Here is a 25506-nt window from a genome sequence, read left to right as displayed (position 1 = left end):
ACTCTGATTAAAAGAAGACAGGATCTGTGCCAGGCTGTCAAGACAAAACATACACTGTAAAGTACCATATTCCCTCAAGCCAAGCTGTTATTATAATGTTCTCTACGCTTGATTCCAGGCCAGTATGGAATCCCTAAGCCGTGGTACTTCCCTTTCACTAAATCTTACTGGTGTGGGAAAGCCTCAGTGACTGACGTTGACCCCAGCTTGCTGAAGGATTCCACTGTACATAACGGTAAACTACCCTATCAGTTTAAATTCTCACCCGTGGTGTGTAACCGTGGTGTAACCTGTATGTGTCACATTCTCAACAGCGCAGCCAGGCACTAGAGGGAACATAGTTTTCTAATAAGAAGTGTAAGTTAATTGGGATGGGACGCAAACAAACATTAGCACCTTATTTGCCACTTTGGGTGATAATGGAGCTTGGCGCTTTGTGGGGAACATAGGTGAGTCTCAGGTCTGGAACTTGTTAAAAAACAATTAACATTCAGGGGAGTGAGGTAAGGGGGGTTATTTTTGTCTTTAATTGCTCACCAATGTTTTCTTTTTCCATTTTAAAGGCCCAATCACTATTTGCGAATTAAAGAGGACCTGTTATGATCATTTTCAGGTGCATACTTGTATTTTGGATTTCTTCTAGAACATGTTTACATGCTTTAATGTTAAAAAAACACTTAATGTTTCTCATACTAACTGTGCTGCAGCACCTCTTTCACCCTCTGCTTGAACGCTCTGTTTGAGCCGCTGCCCCGCCCTCCCAAAAAGCTCAGTCTGCTCTGATTGGTCAGCTGGCCCACTGTTGTGATTGGTCAACCGAACCAAACTCTTCGGACTTCGCTCCAGCTCCGCTCTAACTAGCTTTGTTTGAGGGCGTGCCAAACTAGTCGCTAGGCAGGTATTATGCAAACATGTTACTTGGTGACATCACCATGTTACAGAAGAAAAGGCAGGACTCTCTGTATCTGTGGGGGAAAAACAAAACAAAAAATCTATATAACACGCTAAAGGAAAATATAAAAGCATAATAGGTCCACTCTAAAGAAATAACATACTTAATTAAAAAGGGCATGTTTTATTCAATCATTCATTTATATCTTTAATAGATTTGATTTTTACCTGCTTTTTTCTCTTCTTTCTCTTATGAATGTATGCATGTGTTTCTAAAGAGTATCTGGAGAAACCACCGCCGGATATGAAAGCAGGGGTCTCAATCCGCAACCTTGTTAAAATCTACAAGAATGGAAAGAAGCTTGCTGTGGACGGACTGAGCATGGACTTCTACGAGAATCAGATCACATCTTTTCTTGGCCACAACGGTGCCGGAAAAACGACCACAATGTGAGTTTCTCCCATGCTTTGCCACTTGGCTCGACGATCATGTATTTTCACAGAGTGCAACTAATCTAACTTGTACACAATGCTGGCTGTACTGTCGCTACATTAATTCGGTAGTCACTGCTTTCAAAGAGTGATATCTTCTGAGAGGACATTCATCACACCGAGTCAGCCGTTGTGTTGATACTGGGACTTATCTAATTGCTGTTTAAAAAGAAAGAAAAAAATTGTGGAAAGGTTGGAAGGGCTTTGGGATGACAGGAAATAACTGAAACGCAGTGGCCCTGAAAGAATGAGCGGGAGAGTGAGCAAGTGATGCAAGACTAAGGGCTGACGGGAAGACATCCGCTCTGAGCAACTGTAACGAAACATAACAGAGCACAATAACAGAGAGGACAGAGGAAGGACTCTGTCACACACCGAAGCTCTGTGCGGATGCATTTTCACAGCACACTATCAATCTATCTGTGAGATGCTGTGTTACAATTGAGTTTGTGCACACAAAAAAACATCATGTAGCTTTTTTGGCAATAAGCAGAAATCTTGTCACATCCCACATATCATCCTTTAACCAAAACACTCCATATTAAATGATGTTGAAGTGTCTTTTGTTTTGTTGTTTGGAAATTGTCTGCCCAGGCTAGTAAGTAATTAATACATATTTAATGACCCGAGACTGAAAGTTAGTTGAGATGATATGGATAATCATTGCTCCAAATCTCCTGACAGCAGTGCAGCACTGGTTCCATTTTTCAGTACTAGTTTTTCAGGAAAAATCTTTTTCCTACTTTATGAACATTGAAGGATAACTTTTGTATTTTTAAACCTTGACCCAATTTCCCCATGTCAGTGCACGTCCATTAAAAGTGCTTGTTTTTGCCACTTACAGGCTCAGATTGTTCTGATAAGTGTCTGATAACATTATGGAAAGGATCCTACAGAGAAATCAAATGTTTGTCTTAACCTTATGCTTGATCAGGTCTGTTTGTTGTTGTGTGTCTCGCTCTGGGAAGTTTCGTTACGATATCTGGCATCACAACCGCATTGTCGATCAGCTAAATATTCAGCCATGACAGTGAAAATATTTTAGATAACAATAAGCTACGCTTTCTGTACTCCAACACAACAAACTTCTGACAACAGCAACACTCCTCTCTCCAACTTGCACTAACATTTCCACTGTTGTCAAGTGACAAGTCACATGTGACAATAACAAACAGACCGGATCAAGCGAAAGGTAAAGAAGAACGTATTAATTTCCATAATATTGTCAGACACTTCTAATAACTGCCGGTTGCATTGTTCTCCCTCAATACTGGATTGTTGTCCCTATTCGTCACATAGACACTAAAACATGGGAAAGTAGGGTCCAGGTTGAAAAATTCTGAAGTTAACCTTTAAATTAGAACATATTGATGAAGCAGGACGTGTCTGTCGGCGTGTCTGTTGTTTAAATGGAGCTGGGAATAAATCTAATTCACCGTTATGTTCAACCAGCTGCTTTCTAAGTTGCAGTTACTCTGATTTTGAGTGCCTTCGCAGCTCTATAATTAGAAATTAGTTATCATAAGGTAAAAATCAACAGCCAGAATGTATCTCTAAGCTTTATAATCAGGATAGTTATGTCTTGTTTATGTCTTTTTATTGTCTCTGTAGGTCGATTCTGACAGGACTGTTCCCACCTACATCAGGAACAGCTCTCATCAACGGATATGACATCCTCACTAACATGGACAGCATTCGGAAGTACTTGGGGATGTGCCCACAGCACAACGTCTTATTCAATGAGTGAGTGAATTTAGCACATCCACCTATTTTCTCCACTGGTTGTTGGTATAATCGTGTTTTGCTTCTGGTGTTTTTCTAAAAAAAAAAGAAAAAAGGAAGAAAGGGGGAAAAAAAAGATAATTTCAGTGCAATTTAATAATATGCATAATGAGGGCTCAGTCTCGGCTTATGTTTCAAATCAACACATCATTATCCCTTTCCCTTTTTCTCCTAAAAAATGAAACAAACTTTGCTCACTCCATCCACTAAATTTCTCCTAATGGCATCATTCCCAACCATTATTCACTTTTTTATTTCACCTTTAGAGTCCCCTCTGTTTCTCTCTCTCCACAAACTGATTACCTGCAACTCGACACAAGTCCTACATCATAATTATGGCTAAGCACCTGCAAATTACTTTCATTAATATTAATCCCAGACAGTCAAAGCATCTATATTAAGTACGGGTTAAAATATTAATGCAAACATAGAAATAGACATTACGACTTATTATGATCCCACCTGTGAGGCAGTTATGATGAAACCTAAGACTTTTACCTTACTTCACAAAAGTACACTTAGAATGCTTGCAAGATGCATAAATGTGACATGTTAGACATTTCACACACTTACATATGAATAAGTGGCAGGTGATGGCCTCTTTTGTCATTCGTGCCGCCTCACCTGCCAATCAAATGTACGTTATGGTATTATTGTCATCTTTACAGTCTGACAGTGGAGGAGCATATCTACTTCTACGCCAGGCTGAAAGGACGCAGCCGCGACGAGGTGAAAAATGAGATGGACCAGATGATTGAGGATGTTGGTTTGCCACATAAGCGGAAGGCTCTTGCTAAGAACTTGTCAGGTGTGTCTGCATGTGTGTGTGACATGTTTTGGATGTGTATATTTCAGCGTCTGATTGAAATTATGCGGAACTGTAAATTTCGTTTTTTGATGTGTTCATCACTTTCTGTGCTCGGTGCATTCATTTCCCCTGGGAAGAAATATCATCTCTAGATTATCCTTTCTATTCAGGATAAAGCTGCCCCTGTTAAATGCACACGTGCATGCAGCTGCCTCGACGTACACATGCACTGTACCTGTGTGTCACAGGTTGTAATTCATTGTCTGGGGGGCATGAGCAAGTCCTGCTTGATAAATTGTCCCCTGTCACGGATTGCTTGTGTGCAAAATCACTGAAATATGACTTTCAAGGTTGATCTATGCTGACATTTCCACTACATTAGCACTACATTGGATGCATTTTGAAGAGCTCGCTATGAGAGTGGAGACTGGAATAACCCGAGGAAGGTGTATCTACTTTCCTGCCATCAATCATTTTACACTATCATGCAAAAGACAATAAAACCTGAAGAGGTACATCTTGAAACATTTATTCCATAAACAGTTCCCAATATTGTGTCCATTTTACATCTGAAACCTAATGTTGACAGATGGTTGTGTAGGATTTCACTGATTATAGGCAGAGATGAGTATCCATTTCATGTCAGCTGCAGTTTTCTACCTTTTTTTTTGTCATAAAAGCACATGTCCAAGACAAAATCTATTACTAAGATACCGTAGCTGATGTGGATTGTTCTGTGTTCCAGGTGGGATGCAGAGGAAGCTGTCTGTGGCTATAGCATTTGTTGGCGGCTCAAAAATCGTCATCTTAGATGAACCCACAGCAGGAGTGGACCCCTATGCCCGCAGGGGTATCTGGGAACTGCTGCTGAAATACAAACAAGGTAAGGAACCAGTGGTAAGAACCAAGGCTCCGATAAAGGCTTTGAAATCCTCCATGTTTGCGGAATTGACTGTGATGCACAGAGAGCATGTTTCATCTGTTTCATACTGAGAAACTTTCCAACCTAGCTGAGCTCAAGGTAAACTTTTAAATTTAATGGCTCAAATGTATCCAATTTGAAAGCTGTTAAGGTAATGAACCATATTGGGTAGCCTGCAGAAGTAACTTTTTCTTTTTTTTCCCTTTTTTTGCCTTGCCCTCTGTGACACTCAACTGTGGGTGGACAGAAATTATAATTCGTACCGGAACAGATTGAAGTGGAAGTGAAGACAAGTGAATCCAAGAAGCTTTAATTGACATTGGTATTTAACAGAGTCCCTAATTGTCTGTGCTATCAGTCAGCTTGTCACTCTCTGGCCTTATACACTTTGTAGTGGCTAGTGGCTTTAAGCAGGACATGGACATTATAGTAACACATAACTCTCAACAGATGTCTAAATGTTTAATGCGCATTGAGTGACATCCCGCCCTCACTGTGTCATTAGCTTCTCTCTCTCTAATCAAGTCCTTTCACTCCAATTGGGAGGCGGAGATAACTCCGTTATAATGAGAACACCCACATCCTGGCTGCTTGAATGAGTCATGTTGTGTGCCTCTCCACTCTTATTTGCACTACAGTGTTACTAAGGTTTGTCATTAAGGATAAAAAAGGGCTACAGGCAGTCTTTATGTATGAAAAGACTTAATATTGTGGTTCTTCATAGCTAATTAAGCGTGCATGTTTAACTAGTTGACCGGATTGCCGTAAGTGGGTATTGTTTTGATTAAATTCAGTAGGGGTTTATTTGGTTTTAAAATTGCTCAAGGTACAAAGGAACTTGGACATAGTGTGCATGCGCTAATGGGTTAAATTAAACCCTCAATGCACATTTAAAATGTTTAAAATTTAAGAAGTATGCTTAATCTATTTTATAGTAAATAGGGAATTAGCACAATGCAAATTATTATCCATTACTGGAAGTCAGTTACTATTAAGTTACCCCACTCATTATGTTATATAATGGGCCTTGAGGATGATATTCAGCCTTGTGTGTTTCTGTTGTCACGGCATCATTTATATCACCCAATATATTAATTGTAATTGATAACTTTACCAATTTACACGCCTATTCTGGTGCCTTGAAAGGCCTAGTTCTCTTTTATTTTTTTACCTTACATAGCTCTTTACTACCACATAAATATGACATTTTATTTTACAGGAATATCTTAAAGGTGCTTTATATGACATTCAGAGCATTAATATAGCAGCAAACAACTGTTTTCTATGTAAAGATATAGTGAAGTAATGTCTACCTGAGCAGAAAATGAAGTCACTCTCCCTCCGTGTGTGTTGTAATCTGTGCTTTGTTGACATAGTCGAGCCGGCCTGACGTGCCTTTTAGTGCAAGTTTGTGCGTGTGCCCCACTTACTAATTCACGGCCGCCTCTCTGCACTGCACACATACAGTGGTTACAACTGATAATGCCGTCCCGACCGACAACATCGTTGTGGAAGCGTAATACCCCCCCTCCCTCCGGTCAGCACTGTTGCAGTTGTTTTCACTGTTAATGCCGTTAGCATAGTTGGCTGCAAGCCACCGACTCAGCCGTCGGCATGTTGAGAGCCGTGTGGAGGCTATAGAAATGCTCCCAATCTCGCATCTAGCACCTTTAAATCCCACGGTGAATACTGACGATGTGAATGCTGCATGTAGGCTGAGATTAGACCTGACACATGTAGGAAGGTGATTCAGTTTGCGAGAAAACGGGGTGCAAAGGAAATGTGAGAAACAGTTCATATTATTAGAGCACTGAAACTTAATATAGTTTGTAGCAATTGTATTTATTGTAGACTCTGATTGCAGTTGCATGCTTTGTTAGAGTTTCTCTGGCATTCATACATAATACATTTTTCCTAGGAATACAAATGAATGTAGGGTTGAAGCCAATGTTGCAGTACAAATGGCAGAAAAATGCATCAAGCCTTTTTTTCTTGTCTGTTATCTTACGTAAGTCATTTTCATGAAGATTTTTGGAGTAAAAATGCTAATGTGTTAAAGTCCAACATCATCAATAAAATATGCCGCAGAGGGTGGATGGGGAAGACTGGAGCAGGCTGCAAACATCATATAACATTTAACACAATACTCGCACAGAAAAATATTCTTTCAACCTGCGTAACCTTCGGCAAATAGTTACAGATTTCTTGCAATAACCACGATGTCTGAGTTTCAGTTGTTCAATTTTTAACAGTGAACAAAACATACTTACCAGTCTGTTTTTTATTATATTTGCTTGTATTTAATGGAAACAACAGGCCCATCTGTTTTCTTTTAACTCCGTGGGCAGGCTGTAAGTGGTGTCAAGGTTATTTTATAATTGATTGACCTAAATTGATTGCAGGGTTCGAACATGCCGGCTTTGACCTTCCACACACCTGCGTGGGTTTTGCTCCGATTTCCTCCTACAGTCTAAAAACATGCAGGTTAGGTTACTAGGCGACTTTAAAATGGCCCCTGGGTGTTAATGTGCGTGTGACTGGTTGCCTGTTGGCACCCTGGACAGGATGTACCCCGCCTCTCGCTCAGTGTCAGCTGGGATCGGCTCCAGCCTCCCGCTACCCTTCAGAGGATAAGCAGGTATAGCTAATGGGTGGATGGATGGATGATTGCCACAAACAGCAGTTAATACAGCTTCGTCCAATAATTCATCTTACTGCCGATGTACATAATATCTGTCCAGGCTTACTCACCCACTGTGAAATCCATTTCTATCAACTTGATTTAGAGGGAAGGAAGCTAAATAACAGAAAGCAGATTTCCAGCCTCACTTTGCTGTACGTAGTGCGAGTACTACCAATTTACCTGAACACAGAACTCCATTTGATATATCACTTTGTGCTGTAATGCACCACAACCCACTATAAATCAGAATACCTTTGTGGGCCATCTGCAGTCCAAACACATTTATTTTACTCCCAACTCACGGATGATGCAGTGCAATTTGATTTTTTTCCCTTTGTAAAGCACAACAAATCCCCAGGAAAATCATCCGTGAGTTTGAGCATCCCATACAAAATGAGCTGGCACAGTCAAACTAAACATCAAGCAATATCCTCAACTCACCCCGCCTTCATAAGCAGAGCTTTTCCCCCACATATGTTAAATTGACTGGGTTGTGGGCATTCATTCAACTTGGGCATTTTGTTGGAGTTTGTATTTAGAGGGATTCAGACTTGCTTGGCGTAGCATAAGGCAGCAATACATAACTGAGAAGGGATGGATTTAGCAGCTCGGCTGGTGACGGGGCAAAATAAGTGGGGGAGGTGGAAATGGGAGACAAAGTGGAAATAGTTGGCAAAGCAAAATGACTGTATTGGGCTGCAGTTAATGACCTCTGAGCGTGTCCTTGTACCTGGGTTAATGTGACCTGCGAGGATACAAATCTAACTAGCTCGGTGCAAAAAACAAAAGCCGCCAAGCTCAGCAGAGCACCTGACCTTTTGCAATAAACACCAAATTCAGGGAAGAACATATGAAAACTCCATCCAGTCAGCTACTTGCTGAGAGTGCATCTCCTTTGCCATGTTTTGAAATAGATAATGATTGATATGGCACACCTCTTATCTCTGTAAGGAGTCGATGTGATCTGAATCTTGCGATGTGATCTCGCTTTTCAAAATGATGTCTTAACAAGAATTCTGCAGCCATGTTATCGACACTGTGAGGCCATACTTGTGCTTTGAGCTGAATGCATTTGCATCGAAAGCGCATTAAGAAGGAATCTTTTAATGGCCAGTAGAGTATGAACTGGAGGTTGTTCACCATCTTAATTTAGCGTGTGAGCACACTAACAAGTACAGTAGCATAAAGGGCAGCTGAGGCTGATGGGGATGTCATTAGTTTTGCAAACAAAGCATGGTGCCAAATTGACATTTTGACCTGATAATGGCGCTAGAGGAAAAGTTAAAGGAATACTTCACCCCCAGAATGATGATTTGTATATCAGTTACTCACCCTGTGTTGCCTTGAGTTTGTGAAGAAAACTTTGTTTTGTGAACGAAGAATCCAAAAACAGAGGATATTCTTGATGAATTGAAGTAATTGGGGTCCGCGTTTAACAATAGCAAAACTATATCAGAAGATCTGTTTACAAACTCTCACACAACTCGTGCAGTATAATCCAAGTAGTCTAATTTATCCAGTCGTACGCTCAGTACTTCCGAAACACATGTATCTTCGCTAAAATCTTACAATTCATAACACTTCCGTATAAACAGTCTCACGCTCGCTCAGGCACGCTACTCCTCCATGTGAGTACTGTTTATTAATAATTATTAGTAATTGATCATTCAGTAATTGATGATTGATACAAATGATCGTTTTGGGGGTGAAGTATTCCTGTAAGGGCACAAAAATGATTAGCATTACACACATGGTGGTGTTACAGGAAAGGACAGGAGATCAGTAAAGTCATCTTCTGGGCACGATATCTTTACCAAATTTCATAGCAATCCATTCAATAGTAGTGACACTTTAATCTGGACCAACGTGGTGGACCCATCAACCCATCAGCCATCTACAGTGCCATGCCACTAGCATGGCTAAAAAGAAAATCCCCTGTAATTACGATTTGTTGACTGTTTTGGCCATACTAGCTATAAAATGAAAAGCCAACAGTTTTTTCAACGTTACTGACTTCCAAGCAGGTTTCTTTCTTTGTAACTTAATGATAAAGGTATCGGGTTAAATGTTTCTGCTTTAAAAATGCCTGGGAAAATCAAAAGTTACCCAGAACTCTGTGATACCTCTCTCACGCCGACTGCAGGGACACGACCATGCTGTGACTTCATTACAGATCTAGTCCTTTTTTTTCTGATTTCTGGGGTATGTGATAATTAATATGTGTTATCTGATACAGCATGATATTAAAGGATTAGAACACCTGTGAATAACCTTGCAATGCATGATGTAGTTGTCATTGCAATTGTGCTCAGTTTGATTCCTCTCGAATCAAAGAACTTGCAGCACAAAAGAGAGAGAGCTGAAATAAAATGTGGCCTCGTAGTAGAGACGCTGGAAAGTAGGCTTAGGGTGGCCTTTATCATAATTTTAATTTTGTCCCAGATTCACACCCACGCACTCCTCTGGAGTTTCGCTTTGTCGCCATGCGGATAAGCATGGGTAAAAAACACTGTGGAATTGGCAATAATGAGATAAGTGACTACCATGCAGAGACAGCTTGTGATATTGGCTTGATTTTGATCTGTGCCATCTCTTCTTGTCAGGCTTCTTTTTCATAACGACAAAACAAACAACTTCCAAAGAGAAAAAAAAAACACTTCAGAAGTGCTATGTATTTTTTTACATTTCCAGTCTGTGCCTTACCTTTTCTATATTTGCAATCCCGTGTTTTTATGTGTTACTTCATGACTAACACAAACGTCGATTTCAGACACCAAGCACTCTTATTGCATCCATTCAGGTGACTTTGATTGAGTCTTTCTTTCCGTCTCCCTTCAGGTCGCACCATCATTTTGTCTACGCACCACATGGACGAGGCAGACATCCTAGGCGATCGCATCGCCATCATCTCCCACGGCAAGATGCGCTGCTTTGGCTCCTCGCTCTTCCTAAAGAAACGTTTCGGCAGCGGCTACTACCTCACTCTGGTCCGAGACGGGTCTGAAAAGATGACAGCTCAGCGTAATGGCATCATACACAGACAGGCCAAAGAGGTACGGACAGAAAGCTTCTGGTTACTGATTAGCTTTTGAACCTAGATGTTTGGTTATAAAAATATGTTAATATTCCTCAAAGTAAGTTATCAAAAAACATTGTTTTTGTCTGCTTATGGTTGTTGACAGACACATTGGCTTTGTGTGTCTCATTATCTTCAGATAACCATAAATTTGGTGATTAGGGCCCTTGCCTGCCCACGCAATTACCCTTCTGTTTTATCCCTACCGAAATTTATTTACATAAAACCGCTGTAATTGGAAGGGGATAATTCTTTTTGACTTCATGCATCAAGAAAAGAACTTCAGCTGCAAGCCCCTTTGACACAACAGTAACCTCTCTCTAGTCTATTATTGAACACGGCTCCCTCTGACTTTCCTGAGTGCTCTCTTTCTGTCTTGCCGCCCTCCCCCTATAATGATCTGTGTTTAGTCTCTCCCAGCATGAGAATTGGCAAACGCCTACGTGCTGGATGATACTAATTGTCACCGGGGAGAGGGGTGATTCTCGCTTTCGCTCGCCAATGGTGCCTCGCACACTTAGTTTTAATCAATAGGAGCAAATGAACAAGATGCACTGATGCCAGCAGGGCTAGAGCAATTACCATTAGTCTGCAGGCTCTTTGAGGTGAGCAGAGTCATTTGTTTGAAATAAATAAATAAGCACGCAAACACCTTTATGGGCGAGGCAGAACAGTACCCCCTTTTCCTAGATGACGACTTTGTAATTCAGTGGAAGATTTTGCAATTACACAGCCAATATAACTCGGAAACAGAGCTGGACAAAGTTTGATTGTCCTGATCTCATTCAGTGTGATTAAACTCCTTTTAATAAGTGTCATAAAGTTCTCGCAGTGAGGTTTATTCAACCTTTGTTGGAATTAAAATATAATTGTCCTTTGGGTGTATTGTCTCCGACTGAAAAGAGTGTTGCGTTACAGGTTGACCACAATGTCTCATGCGTACAGTTTTGTTTAGAGCAATTAAATAGAAACTTGTGGATGGCATCCATTATTACATTAATGTAAGAAGGGAGTTGTCAGGGAGGCACTGTTCATCATTCTAAGTGGCAAGGCATGATAAGGCCTTTCTAATCCAATTGTGATTAACAGGAGGAAGGCTGTCCTTCGAGGTGCAACAGCCTGGATGGTGGCATCGGCAGCCAAAGCTGGGACAACTTGGATCCCTCAGGTGCAAACTTTATCTCTGTTACCTCCAGTCGTATTGAAGAATCAGCACCTAACCTAACCTGTAAACCCAACTCATGCTATATCAAAATGTTATATAGTTGGTACAGCATATATTTCAACAACAAAATTGTTTGAATATTTCTGTAAATATTTCATCCAAAATTGAAAATTCTGCCATTATCTATTCAGCCCTCGTACCACACCTCCAGGAATATATATAAGTTACCGCAGCAAACACACACGCACACGCACACGCACACGCACGCACGCACACACACACACACACACACACACACACACACACACACACACACACACACACACACACACACACACACACACACACACACACACACACACACCGAGTTTGGTACTATAGCTCAACTCCATGTCAGCCTTCTTTAAAGTAACACAAGAGTCTGGGAACAGTTCCAAAACAGGCAAACAATAACCATAAAACTTCAACTCAAAATAGCCTAGTCCATGTGTGCTCAAGATCCATTCGCTCATAGATTTTTTTTTTTTCACCTTTTCAATACCAAACCATCATACTCCGCTGGAGTAGTGAAGTAGCTGCAGCATTAAGATGTTGTTGAAATGTTCTAACTACTGGTAGAGTGCACTTTACTGTCCCAGTAAAATAGTAGGTACAAATGGGAAAGTAGGAGTTTTAGTCTTAAAGAAAGAGTTAGGAGAGCTCTGTGAGTGCAGAACAACTAGGGGACACTGTGGTAAATGATGGACATTTGAAAATAAATTATGACAAATTCCCTGCAAATGAATGATGGTCTTGATCAAAAGCTTTTCTTTAGAAGTATTTTTGTTATATTATCCAACCATGTAACCAGAGAGCATCACCCAATGATCCAAACTTTTCAGCATCACAAAGTTGATATATCTTTTCTCTCTTTTTTGAAAAGTTTTATTTTGATTTCCCAAATAGATATTGACCCATATCAAAAAAACAGAAATGCACAAACCTGACAACCACAAAAATACCACTCATTTACCATTATATTGTGTCAGATTTATTGATGTACTTAAATGTCAAACATAAATCGTCTAATCCAGTTCCCCTGTCTATGCTAAACCAACTGATACTTAAACATTTTGATCAATGCACAAAGGGTCTGGCCTCATAATTATTGTCCTTTCCAACACAGTAAAGGTTCAAATTACCAATTTAAAGCTGCTATAATCAATATTTTAATAACAGTTTATCAAATCACAATGTTCCAAAAAATGGAACAATGTGAAAGGGGCCGTTCATAGTAATGAACCTAAAGAAAAATATCATCCGAATCTACAGCTTTTAAGTTAGCCATATCAACTTAAAAGGAGATAATATGTCAAGGTTGTGTTCACAACTTGTTTACACTGCCCCCAAGTGGCCAAAAAAATAGGGATTGCAGTTTTTTTTCCTCCTTTAGCTGTCATTTCCATATTCCAATACATTCCTTTTTCCAGTGTTTTGCAGTGATGTTGGAGGGCAAATGGAATTTTTACTGTTGATGATGTTGCATACTATTTCAAAACTGTCACTGGCGAACATCCTCCGATTACTCATTGATCTTACTGTAGAGAGTGTTAGACAAATGATCAAAATCTTTTTTTTCCTTAACCTTACTTCAATTTTCCTGGATGAAATTATATAAGAATAAAGAAATGTAGAGACACAGTAGACGCGGGACATATAATGCTGGTGATTTGATTTGTTTTGATCCTTTTCAGCCTTGATCAAGTAAACAACAGTACTCATGCAAGGCATGATCAGAAGAAAAATAACTTAGCTAGGCTCCAGTTTATTATGCACGGACAATCAATCAATGCTCATACCTTCAAAATGATTATACACATGACGGTTAAATATAAGATAGAAAATGCCATAAAAAATAATCATATTTCCACAAGTGACAGCACATTTTTCTTTATTACCACACACGCCGGCAAACTGACGGAAACACACACACATTTTCACAAATAATTCAGTCTGATGTGTGTGGCAGATCCATTTACTTCTTCATAAAGCGCCAAGCCGTTGGTTGTTAAGCTGCAGTAATTATGTATGAGAGGTTCTGGATCAATAATGGATGCGATGCGTTCTGCAACACTGTCCTGATTGATTCTCGCTAAGGCCCATCTTCAGAATGGATGAGGCAGGAGAATTATGTCCACTGATCTGTTTCAGTGTGTTTAAAGGTCACAGCATCAGGTATGTTGTGATCTCCATACATTACACAGCGTATTTACTTCAAAAAGATTTTAAAGGTTACATTTTTCCTGATATCATTTTGTATCAACATTTGGTTTAGACACTTTAAAAGTTGCTGTCAGTTACTGTGTTCTTTTGCAGCCAATAGTGGTAGTTGCTATCGAGTCTTCTGTCTGTTATATCACTCTAACAAACAACTACATCAAAAAGGATGAAGGAGACAAGAAAGGACGGATATCTGTTGTGCAATTTCACCACCCTTTGGTGTTTGTTTTGTGAGTAATTCTGCGGCTATTCGTCCGCCAGATTTGACAGCTGTGGGTCAAGTTGTGCGGCGCCACATCCCTGAGGCAGTCTTCTTGGAGAGCATCGGTCAGGAGATCACCTACATACTGCCTTATGGTGGAGCCAAAGATGGGACCTTTGCCCTGCTGTTCCAAGAGCTTGACCTGACCATGGCTGACCTTGGCCTGACTGGCTACGGCATCTCTGACACCACGCTGGAGGAGGTATACTAAGCGTGGGATTGACAAACTAGCTAGAGATACAAGCATGCACACATATAGAGAGACTGCCTACATCCACACAGGAACATAAAAGTACACTTACTGACAATGTTGGCCTTGTTTTTCTTTTCTTTTTCTTCTTCTTTTTCTTTTGTTATTGCTGCAATTACACTTAATACCAACCTGTTTTTTTTCTGCTTTTCCTCCTCCTTCCCCTTCCCCTGTCTTTTTCTGCTTCTCGGAGTCTGTAAGTGAGCAATCAAAATGTCGGTGCGCAGTTTTCAAATCCCTCCTGTAGTATCGGTAACAAGCAACTTTACATTTTAGCCAATAATTTATAATCTAGGAAGTCTAGGATACTTTTCCCCCCGCAGATTCAGTCTCAGTGCCAAGTAATTGCAAGTATTGTTGAAACAATGTTTTCTGAAAATCTTCCAGCAGCATGCAGCTAAATCAGGTGCCTCTCAGCTCAAGGACAGCAAACTTCCAAGAGGAAGGGACTGGAGCTCACTGATTAATTTGCAGCATTTAATTGTGCAAACAGACTAATGTTTCAACACCACTGTGTCTTCATCAGAGTCTAAATGGACAAAGACAAAAAGGCAAAAACACACATAAGCCCTGTCTCAATTTTGGATACTTCCATGTAGTACACTGTGCACACTATGTACGTGTGTATAGTGCGTGAATTTCGACTGGCTAGTGTTGTCTCAAATCGTACACGGCTGTTGTGCACTCACCAGAAGCTTGGTAGACCAGCTGGTGATATTTAGCCACAGACATCACACCGTATCGGCAGTAATTCAATCAGACTGATAAATTAACCAATAATGGCTTCTATCCAACTACAGTATAGTGGTACTTAGTGAAAAAAACCCACATGTATGAGTTAAATTTGATTAGTTCAGTATTCACCGTTTCAATTGTAACCGCTGCAGCTTTCTCGCCCGCCTTTTCCACAAGTTTAAAATAAGTTTGTGGCCCCTCCCCTTCTGCTACGTAGCAAAGATGCTGACTGTTGAGGGTGAGAAAGTGTCCAGCTTCCACACTCAACCTTTTGACCGTTTTGAGTACAACATCTGGATACTTAGAATGCACTGCATTTTGCCATGCTTATCCGTGTGAATGCACCTATGCACTCAAGATAGTGTAAGTGTAAGTACAGAAGTATGCAAATTGAGACACAGCAATAGTCAACTTACAACAGGTGTCCAATTCTCGTTGGATAATTGGTTGAACAGGTTTTTTTGATTATAATGTTAAGTATTGGTTTTCACTTTGATAGATAGGAGGCCAATTTAAAATTTTAATTTACTGTTTTTCCTTCAAAGTTGTTTCAGTTTCAAATAAATGTCACACACAGCAACTTTAGGCTTTACGAAAATGTTACATACAGTCTCTAAAATCCACATTCCTTGCTATTGTACACAGCTTCTGTTGAAAGGTTTAAAACATCCCAATGTACATACAGTACCTGTTTGCCAAGTCCCTTGAACTGTGTATACTTGGTCATACACAAAAAGGCACAAGTCAAGTAGCTTTTTACTCGTGGTCTCCATGAGCATTGACCCAATCCACTAGTAGTGGTATTATTATCATTACTCATACAGTGCACAGTCTTATTTTTCCTGAACAAATGACTGATGCAGTATTTTGGCATCCAGACTCGTCTGGGATCATAGAGCTGAGTGACTGTTGGTTAATGCTTCTCATGTAACTCCGACATGAATCAGACACTCACAGCCTGCAGGCAATGTAAATAATTCCTTTTGCATTGCTAAAATTCAGACACGTCAAGGTTATTTCATCCGTCCATGTTTTCTTTTGAAGTCCAACTACACTTCAATTGAAATCCGCAGTGGTTTTCAATATACAGCACTAATAAACAAGCGCTGATAGATGGGATGTTTCATTGAAGTCGGCCATATAATAACATTTACCCTGGTTATTGCTATGAATAGCCCTTTTTAAAGTACTTTTTGACTGTTTTAAGATGTCAGCAGTTCCATTTTATGTTTTTGACTGATATAATTCACCACATAAAATCACATTCAGTGCATTTTATAAATTTTGTAGGCTTTGCCAGGCATGTGCAGAGACTTGTTAGTGGGCTGATGCTGAAATGGGGTTTATCAAATGCAGCAAAATTAAATCAGGGAAGGTCACTTCAACATTTTTCACAAATATGGAGATTTATTTAGTTTGACATATGACCTGAATTAGTAAATGAAGTCTAGGAGGGCGCTTTTCTAAGAGAGGCCAATTGGCAGGTGCTCAAGTAAAGGTTAGGGTCTCTTTGGACGAACAACCCTGATAACTGGATAACTGGCGTCTGCATCAAATCTGTGTACACTAATACATTTTGTTAACATACTGTTGCTCTCGTAAGATACTACAGTATATTAATACATCTTTTTTTTAATCCCACAGATATTTCTCAAAGTGGCAGAAGAGACCGGAGTGGATGCAGAAATACCAAGTAAGGTGACAATATGTATGCATGCTAACACATGCCATACAGCATAATGTATAGCATCTCTTGGGAAAAACTGATGTAGCTTAATCACAATCACAAACACTGGTAAAAGATCGATAATATCCATAATTAACATTGTACTTTCTGTTTGTCATGAGAAAATGCATTTATGTCACTGTTACAGAACCAGAGTGGACCACCACAGCTTAGTGTGATAGACTAAGATGCATCAATTTAACACGTCTACAAGCCAATTCCACCTCGAATCTTTAAAATCTTCTTGATGGAACAACAATTTTGCCACCATTGCTGACAGCTATTGACAAAAAAACAATTAACCTCTCATGTCTCCATTTCACTTGTACAGTTGGCATTTCTTTGGAGCCAGAATCTGGCAGCCACACAAGGCACTTTCACATATGTTGCTTAATAATACTGTATTAGGTTGAAAGCTACTGTTGATAGCACCATTCGTGAGCTGTAAAAGACAATCACTTCTTTGATATTTTAGACAACTAACTGAGCTCCGAACAGGCCATTTCATTTGTGTCCACACTGCGGGTACATCAGTCAAATGGAACAAAAACAAACAAAGAAACTGAAAAAAAAAAATATTTAATATGCTAAAAGCAACAGTTTCAGAAATCATTACAACAAATGATGAACACAAACAAGCTGCATTCATAAAAAGGAACATAAAGCTGCAGTGGGTAGAAATGGAGCAAATATGATTAAATAAAGGTATTTCTATAAAACGTATTTTAATGAAATGCTGCTTCTTAAAAAAACAATAAAAAGTGAAATGCTTTTTTTGGATCATGTTTTTATCCCTTGTGCATCCCTTAAGGAATGGCCTGCCATAAAACTACATATTAATATTATTTGTCCCTTTCAATGAGTTAAAGCTGCAGTGGGTAGAAATTATTTTTATAAAACGGGTCACTACATCCTGACAGTAGTGCATGAGACAGATTATTTGAAAAAAAAACATGTGCCTCTGTATCCTCCGCTGTCCTCCGGTGTCCTAATGGCTGCTGCAAGATTTCACAGACCAATCAGAGCTGATCTGGAGTCTGCCGTCCAGATGCCATCTATGAGCCAGCTGTCAATCACTCGCGATCTCCGGCCAAATAGTCAAACTAGGCAGCGCTGGTCAAATATGAATCAATATTCTGTTCCTGTAATGCCTTAATATTTGCCTTAAATGTTTTCAGAAACATCTTGTAGTGTACTGTTTAGCTGTAAAATGAGAAGGTTTGTGACCCGGCAACCTTGTTGAGATCAATTGAGGAAATGCCAAGCACCGCTCACATGGCCGGAGCACAGCCAATAGCAACGCTCAATAGGAATGCTCTCTCTCTGAAATGGCCTGTGATTGGTCAAAGTCTCCCGTCACAAGCTACATTTTGTAAAGCCTGAAAACAGAGCCACGAGGAGGTGCAGAAGTCTAGTTTTCTCTCAGAGCACTTGAATTACAATATGCTGAAAGGTTATTATAGAATTTTTGACTAATAATGCCAAAAATATACTGCCTACTGCAGGTTTAAATATTAGTTAGTTATTTTAAAGGGTAAAGTCATTTTTCTTGGGTGCTTTTCTTACCCCTGTACACTCACATTGCACGTATACTTTTACATTATGATACGTGTTTTCCAACCAATTCTTATTTCTCATTGATCGATCTCAGTGGATAAATCTTCCATCCATCACCAAGCACCGTCACTTTTCAGTTTAATCTCAAAATCCTCACGTTCCTAAAACACCTGGGTTTGTGCTTTTACAAGGAATAATACGGCGTCTTGCAGGGCAGGTAGCTATTCTTATTGTTATTTATAACCCTAAATTGGGTCAGGCCAAAACAACATATCTTATTTGTATTCCCACAGCAACAAAGGAGCTGTTGGAGAGAGACTGCAAACGAGGCTCCCGCACATCCAAGCGGAACAGCATCGCCAGCGTCCACACGAAAACAGAGCAAGTCTCTGGAATGACTGGCAAGTCTCTCAACATTTACGTACAGACATTTTTTAATGAAGGAAGCTCAATTAAACATTGTGTAAATATGAACTGATTACTAATAGTGTTATTCCGGCTTGTTTCTTTCAGTTTCTCATGCAGAATTAAAGGAAAAGTTCACAAGTAAAGTGGAAGGTAGGTCCTTACAACAGACAATCTTGCAAATGTCTTGTTTTTCCACATGTCGTTCATTCTTCAATTATTAACTTCATTTAGTTTGCTTTCAATTTGACTGTTTCACCTCAGTGGCCATTTTCAAAAGAGGACATAAACAAGAGCTCTGTCTTCAGAATAAGTCATTTCCTAACCTTCCAATCCTTACGACATTATCTAACCTGTCTCTTCAGCTTTTCAATTTTTGCCCTAATGAAAGAAATTCACTTTCATACAACGCCTTTCATCATGGAAATGGTTTTCAATCAGAATATGCATTAGTATCTTAATAACTGCTGTGACAATTTAGTTCTTATTTTTAGCAAATATATTCTTGGAGAATGTGAGACATAAAGACCAAGGTGTCTACAAAGCCCTTGTTTATCACCTTTTCCCTCCTGAGTAACGCCCGAATAACATTTGCAAATTCATGATATAAGATAGTTGCTACACTGTGGGATGAGCTAGTGCGGCATTAGCATGTATTTGATTATCCCATTAGCTGTGCTGGGAACTGTGCTTAGTAGGTATTTTACATATGCATAGATGATAAATAACACGGTGGGTTAATGTCAACTCCAGACTTAAAGAGGAACGCCAGTGTCAGCGGGAAGGGATCCACGGTCATCACGGGATGGGAGCTGATCAGGAGGCAGTTCCTGGCGCTTTTTATCAAGCGCTTCCACCACGCCCGAAGGAGCCGCAAGGGACTCATTGCCCAGGTAATGGCCTCAGTCTGTCATGTTGATGAATTGAAGGGTTATACAAGGAGGGTTGCATGGGAGGATCATGGTAGGATTGTATGAAATGCATGTTGGCTTTCAAAATCAGTTAATGACAAATATGATAGAGTAAGCTCATTTGAAATCTGGAGGGAAAAGTCATGTCATCCGTCTTGATTAAGTCGTGAAATTTAAGTTGTGGGAGAAGAAATCGACAGAGATGGTAGTGTGTTTAAAAGGAAAAAGTTTGAAAAATGTGAAGGGCAGCACCGAGAATGATGTGACATCATCATCAAACTGCACGTACAATAATCATCATTATTCCCAAAGGAATACAAGAGGCTGGAAACGCATGAACAGTGTTTATTGCTGCTGTGGAGGAGATTTTAAATCACTTTCTGTGAGCAGAAAGGTGTCAACCATAATTGTTTCAGCCCAAATAGGACCGATACATCAGGTCGGTTCATCAGGTCTAACCTTTGCATTTTGACACAAAGTCTGTTTCAAATGTTTTTATTGTGAAGCATCATTCCCAAGATAGCGAAACATAGTATCGCCATGCTTCTTTTTCATACAAACATAGATAAACATAATGTCAAGACACAAGAACAGTCTTCAAAAATAAATAAATGAATAAATAAATAATTATATAATAACAAAAAATATATATAATATATATATATATATAGAGAGAGAGTAAATATATTATAAATAGATAAATAAATAAAATAAACACTATTCATAATAATAAAAAATGAAAAACTAATAATATCCATGACAACAATAATTATTGCATTTTGACACAGAGTCATGCCTGGTTCGGCCAGGAAACTGTTAATACATTTGCGTGCAGAGTGAGTTGATGAAAGGCTTCAGTTAGGGCTCCATCAGTCTCACCTGACCGCTGTGATTGTCACCCGAAAGCCAAAGTGACACCCATGATTTGTTTTTCCTTCATTTTGCCGCGTGCTAATCATGTGTTTTCGTTAGCCATATATTAAATGTGATCGCATAACAATTACCGAGATGACATACTGCTATTAGCCTATTAAGTGTACGTCTATATCATTTTGTTCCTCATAAACACAATTTCAAAAGTCAAAACCAATAAACAGGCGTAATTTAAACAAGTCAAAACCAATTTTGCAAAGTAGCAATATCCAAGGGACTTAAATGATTTTTGTCCCCCAAGTTCTAAAAAGTGTGTTCTGACTTAAATGTGTATTGACACGCCGTCCATTTAGATTCATAGTGAGTTTTTGAATATCATGTAATGCCATCAGTTATGACAGCTGCCATGATGCTGGAATTATCATAACTTAAAAAAGCTCATGCAGCTTCCTCCTCTGTGCTTTGAGAGAGAAAGAGAGAGCGAGGCAGAGAACAATGTTTCACCTTTTGTGAGGTGTACGGGTTCTTCTTGTAATTTGCTGCAGTACCAGTCCCCATTAGTCACTGTCAATCTTGGACGTCCCTCTTTAGTGGGGACGCAGAGCAGGATAGAAGGATACGTGTGGGAGTGTGTACGTACAAAGGTGCACATTGTCTGCAAAGGCGCACCTCCTACCTCTCCCTCTTTATTCATTTGGCTAAAGGATTTTTTTCTCTTCCCATCATGTCAACAGCTCCCATTGTCAGCAGATATGATTGTGTGGTGAGGTAATCTCCTCCAATACAAGCGGTTAGGGGGATATAAAAGAGATTATGGCATGTAACACAAAAGCAGTGATTTATGGGGATGAAAGTTGGGGACAGGCGAGCGTTGGCAATGTCAGAATCCGGGAGAAGCAGTAAGCGCTTGTGTTACGGTGGCTGAGTTGAAGGGTTCTGGTGTTTGGAGCTCAAACTGAAGTGACTACAGCAACCCTTTCCAGCTGCAGCGACCTCGCCGTTAAGCAGCCGATGATTTACGCTGTGTAATTCAGAATATATATATATTTTTTTAATCTAATCACCGCTACAGTATTCTCTTTGTTTACCATTGTGGGTATCATTTTCCCGTTGGAAATAACAATATGTTTACTAACCATTTGTTATGTTTTGTCTGAACGCCGTGGAAAAGAAAAAGACCACATTAACACATCAGTAGAAATATCCGAGGCGACGCTATAATCCACTTTTAACCAAGCTGCTGTAATAAATTCACAAATGAAATAGGATAGACACAAATGTTTGTTGGAGGAAACCAACTCAATCTAATGAGCCATTTGACTTTGCAGGAAATAAAACACATCTTAATTGTGTTTTGGTGTTTATACCCAGTTTGCATATAATCCTGTCCTCCTCTTTAAATCCCCACTGAACTTGGGAATGTGCTAAACTCATGCATTGTTCATGGGAGTGCCTTGGCTTTGTGAGCATAATGACTTCTCCCTGTTTTTTTTTTTGACGATCTCTCTCAACGGCAGACGTACCAGCTGTCACCTGCAATTACTGTTGAGAGAGAAAGACAGAGAGAGCAACAGGAAAAAAGAATGGTTCTTTCTTTTGCGGCCTGCCATTAAGCTTTTCAGTCTCATTGCTGCTCTTTATCTTTCTTCCAAGCACATTTCCACGGCCATAGCTCCATGCAGTAAATTTAGGATTTTCAATTGTAGCATCTTGAATTGGCCTGGCAAATTGCATGCCCTGCAATTAATCAAGTGTACGCAAACCTCCCCCTGCTGCCGAGCGCGCCCCAACCTACAAGTGATTAAACATTAAAGATAGCTTGCATTTTTCCCACTGACCTTTTTGTCAGCTCTAACAATGAAGTGAAAAGAGAATTACATGATGGAGAAAAGAGGATTGGATGGGGAGGGGGATGAGGGAGGGGGGTGTTGGGTCGGATAGGGGAAGCGTGGCAGCGTCTGGTTTTTAAAAAAACACAAAAGACAAGAGAATGGTGAGAAACTAATTATATCTGAGTGGCCAGATGATGGCGGCGGCGTTGGAAGTGTTTAATCAAACTCATAAAGCGTGCAGAAGAGCCCAAACAAGTCGGTGAGGAGCATATTAATGCGCACAACATTATTGCAGTGGCCCCCGCGTTATTGTTGATTGCATCAGTCATTTTGTAGCACGTAATGACGGTGAGGGGGCTCGGGGAGGGGAGTGATGAAATGGATTTCGCATTGGATCTTGTGCTGTCGTGCATACATACATAAACATCTGTATTACACATGCAGACAGTTTTTGTTTAAGGAGACAACCTATAATTCTATCACTCGGAATCGTGTCATTCTATCTTGTAACGTAATTACAAAGGTCATAAAATGAACACGACACATTAATCCATTTAAATTGACATATATATATACTGCTGGACTTGTACACTGTACAATAGCTCCATGATCAATGGGGATTTTGCCTTTGAAATTTAGATTTTTTACTAAACGAAAATCATATTTTTCCTTTATTGCATTTCCTTTGTGATCTCCATTGTAATATAGTTTAGTTTACTTATAATTAATTCCTATTCTTTAGCTTCTTACCTTTCAGGGGAGACCAGATTTATGCATATAAGCGTTATGGTTGAGGAGCTATTCCTGATTCATTTTGGGTATTTTATTTTAGCCGTTTTGAGGCTCCCAGGGCTAAAGTGGTTAAAAGAAGCTTTCAGGTAGAGCATCTTAAGGATTAACTCAAATTCCTCCAGTAATCATTATAGCACTAGTGGCAGAGAGTACGCCCAGTCAATTTTGTTTGTTGCTTTCTGTTATTTTTTTAATCAGTGCTACTGTTTTATTAATTTGGTATAGGTGTACAGCGTTGAAATGAACCTGTTTGGCATTTACATCTCTGAAAAATACACTATTTTATTGAAATTTCTTGCATATTTAATGATGTCTGTACCATTTTACTTCAAAGGAGTTCAGATGTAGCAGGATAAATGTCTTAAGCAGACTTTGACTTTGTCACCATCCTCCTAGGTGGTCTTGCCTGCTGTGTTTGTGTGCCTGTCTCTGATCTTCTCGCTCATCGTGCCACCATTCGCTGAATATCCGAGTCTGGAGCTGCAACCCTGGATGTATGATCTGCCTCAAACCACCTTTTACAGGTAACCACATTATAAATATAGCATAGAATTAATTGTTTTATTAGTTATTATGGCATTTTAACCCCGTTTAGCCCAGATTTTAATTTAGTTTTGAATATTAACAACCATTTTCAATACTTTTCTTTTTTAAGTTTAATAACCACTGCACCACTTGCTGAATGATGTATTACACACAATAATATAATTACCCAGAAGAAACAAGATTTTTCCAGGGGAAGAATCTGCAAGCAAATTCTGTTTACTGTTATCAGAGGCAGGGAGTGTGTGAATAATGGTTAGTTATAGCAGCACGGGTAGATGAGCAATAGGCTTTCAGAAACTTTAGCCTCGACGACAGAAAATCAAAGGAAAAAGATGTCACAGTGCTGCTCCATGCTGTTTGATCGCCAAGAGATTTTTGCACTGCTGAGGTCATCAATCTGGACACTGTCCCCTCCTCGGTGGCAGCTCGCTGTTCTGTCATTGAGAAGACACATACGCGGTGACAAGTCACGGCCTTGGCGGACTTCAACACCCACTGAATACAAACTGGAGTTATTGCAGAGGATGAGGACACAGAATCTAGCCTTATGATGTTTAGCACTTAATAATGAACACCTAAGAAAGAAACATATGTTTGTATGTCATATATATTTATCGCTAAAAATCTCTCCATAGTCACCCAGTTAGCTCAGTTTGGATGCACCATGATTCACCCTTCTATATAACAACAAAAGTGCTGTAAAAGTTGGATTCTAATATGCGTCGCTCGTTACAGCATCTGTCCAAACCATCAAACTAATCTTGACACTGTATTCATACTCTGTTCTTTTGACATGAAGCTGTTGTTGCTTATCCACCCTGCAGGTGTTTCATTTCCCCTGGCAGCACTTTGTAGAAATTCACTTTGAAGACGCCAAGACACAATCAAATGTAACCCGAAACTGATTTATTTATTTATCTTAGCACGTGGATGCTACACTTTTTATACACTTTTTCTTTGCCTTTAACATGCGGGGGGGGGGTTAATGCTTAGTTTTACAGTAGAATTGTCGAGGCATAACAATTCTTGAATATTTAATAAATGTATTTGGTTATATCCACACAATATCAGTCTACTACATTGATAACTGGCAGTGTGCTTGCCCCGCGACTCACACTACTACTATCTGGCATATTTATTTTTATGCTACTTCTTTCACTTCTCACAGTTTTGCCTTCACATATCAACATGCAGCTCATTGAGGACCCTGGCGCTATATTACCTTTGGCAGTGATCCATTCACAAAAACATGACTTGTTTTTTTCTCTTTTGAAGCTACAACATTGAAATGGTTTATAACACTTGGAATTTAATTGCATTGAAGAAACTTTACTTTTTGTTCTTTTAAAATTTGTTTTTCAAGAAGTCTAAAAGTGCATTGTTGTGCTTTTTTTTGGCTAAAAATGCAACTGAAACATTTAATGCATTTCTGTTTCACTGTTCAAGGTGCTAAAACTTTCAAACTAGTCTCTTTCTCTCTCCATGGTGCTGAAACAGTCAAACCCAGTCTATTTCGTTACTACTTCTACCACTATTATT

General features: G+C 39.6%; 1 protein-coding gene across 1 annotated transcript in view; it reads left to right on the top strand.

Moving 5' to 3' along the window:
- Positions 1-25506, top strand: part of LOC119482014 (phospholipid-transporting ATPase ABCA1-like) — a 191122-nt gene that overhangs the window by 91285 nt on the left and 74331 nt on the right. Inside the window, exons 20-32 of the mRNA XM_037759373.1 lie at positions 119-235; positions 1170-1341; positions 2995-3126; positions 3834-3973; positions 4719-4856; positions 10417-10631; positions 11744-11822; positions 14340-14542; positions 16970-17018; positions 18902-19009; positions 19122-19166; positions 19767-19906; positions 23818-23945. Of these exons, the coding sequence (XP_037615301.1) occupies positions 119-235; positions 1170-1341; positions 2995-3126; positions 3834-3973; positions 4719-4856; positions 10417-10631; positions 11744-11822; positions 14340-14542; positions 16970-17018; positions 18902-19009; positions 19122-19166; positions 19767-19906; positions 23818-23945 (1666 nt within the window). The remainder of the gene's footprint in view (positions 1-118; positions 236-1169; positions 1342-2994; positions 3127-3833; positions 3974-4718; positions 4857-10416; positions 10632-11743; positions 11823-14339; positions 14543-16969; positions 17019-18901; positions 19010-19121; positions 19167-19766; positions 19907-23817; positions 23946-25506) is intronic.

The sequence above is a fragment of the Sebastes umbrosus genome, chromosome 22, assembly GCF_015220745.1.
Source record: "Sebastes umbrosus isolate fSebUmb1 chromosome 22, fSebUmb1.pri, whole genome shotgun sequence".
NCBI lineage: Eukaryota > Metazoa > Chordata > Actinopteri > Perciformes > Sebastidae > Sebastes > Sebastes umbrosus.
Note: the sequence above shows the minus strand (reverse complement) of the source record. Positions and strands in the feature narration are given on the sequence as shown.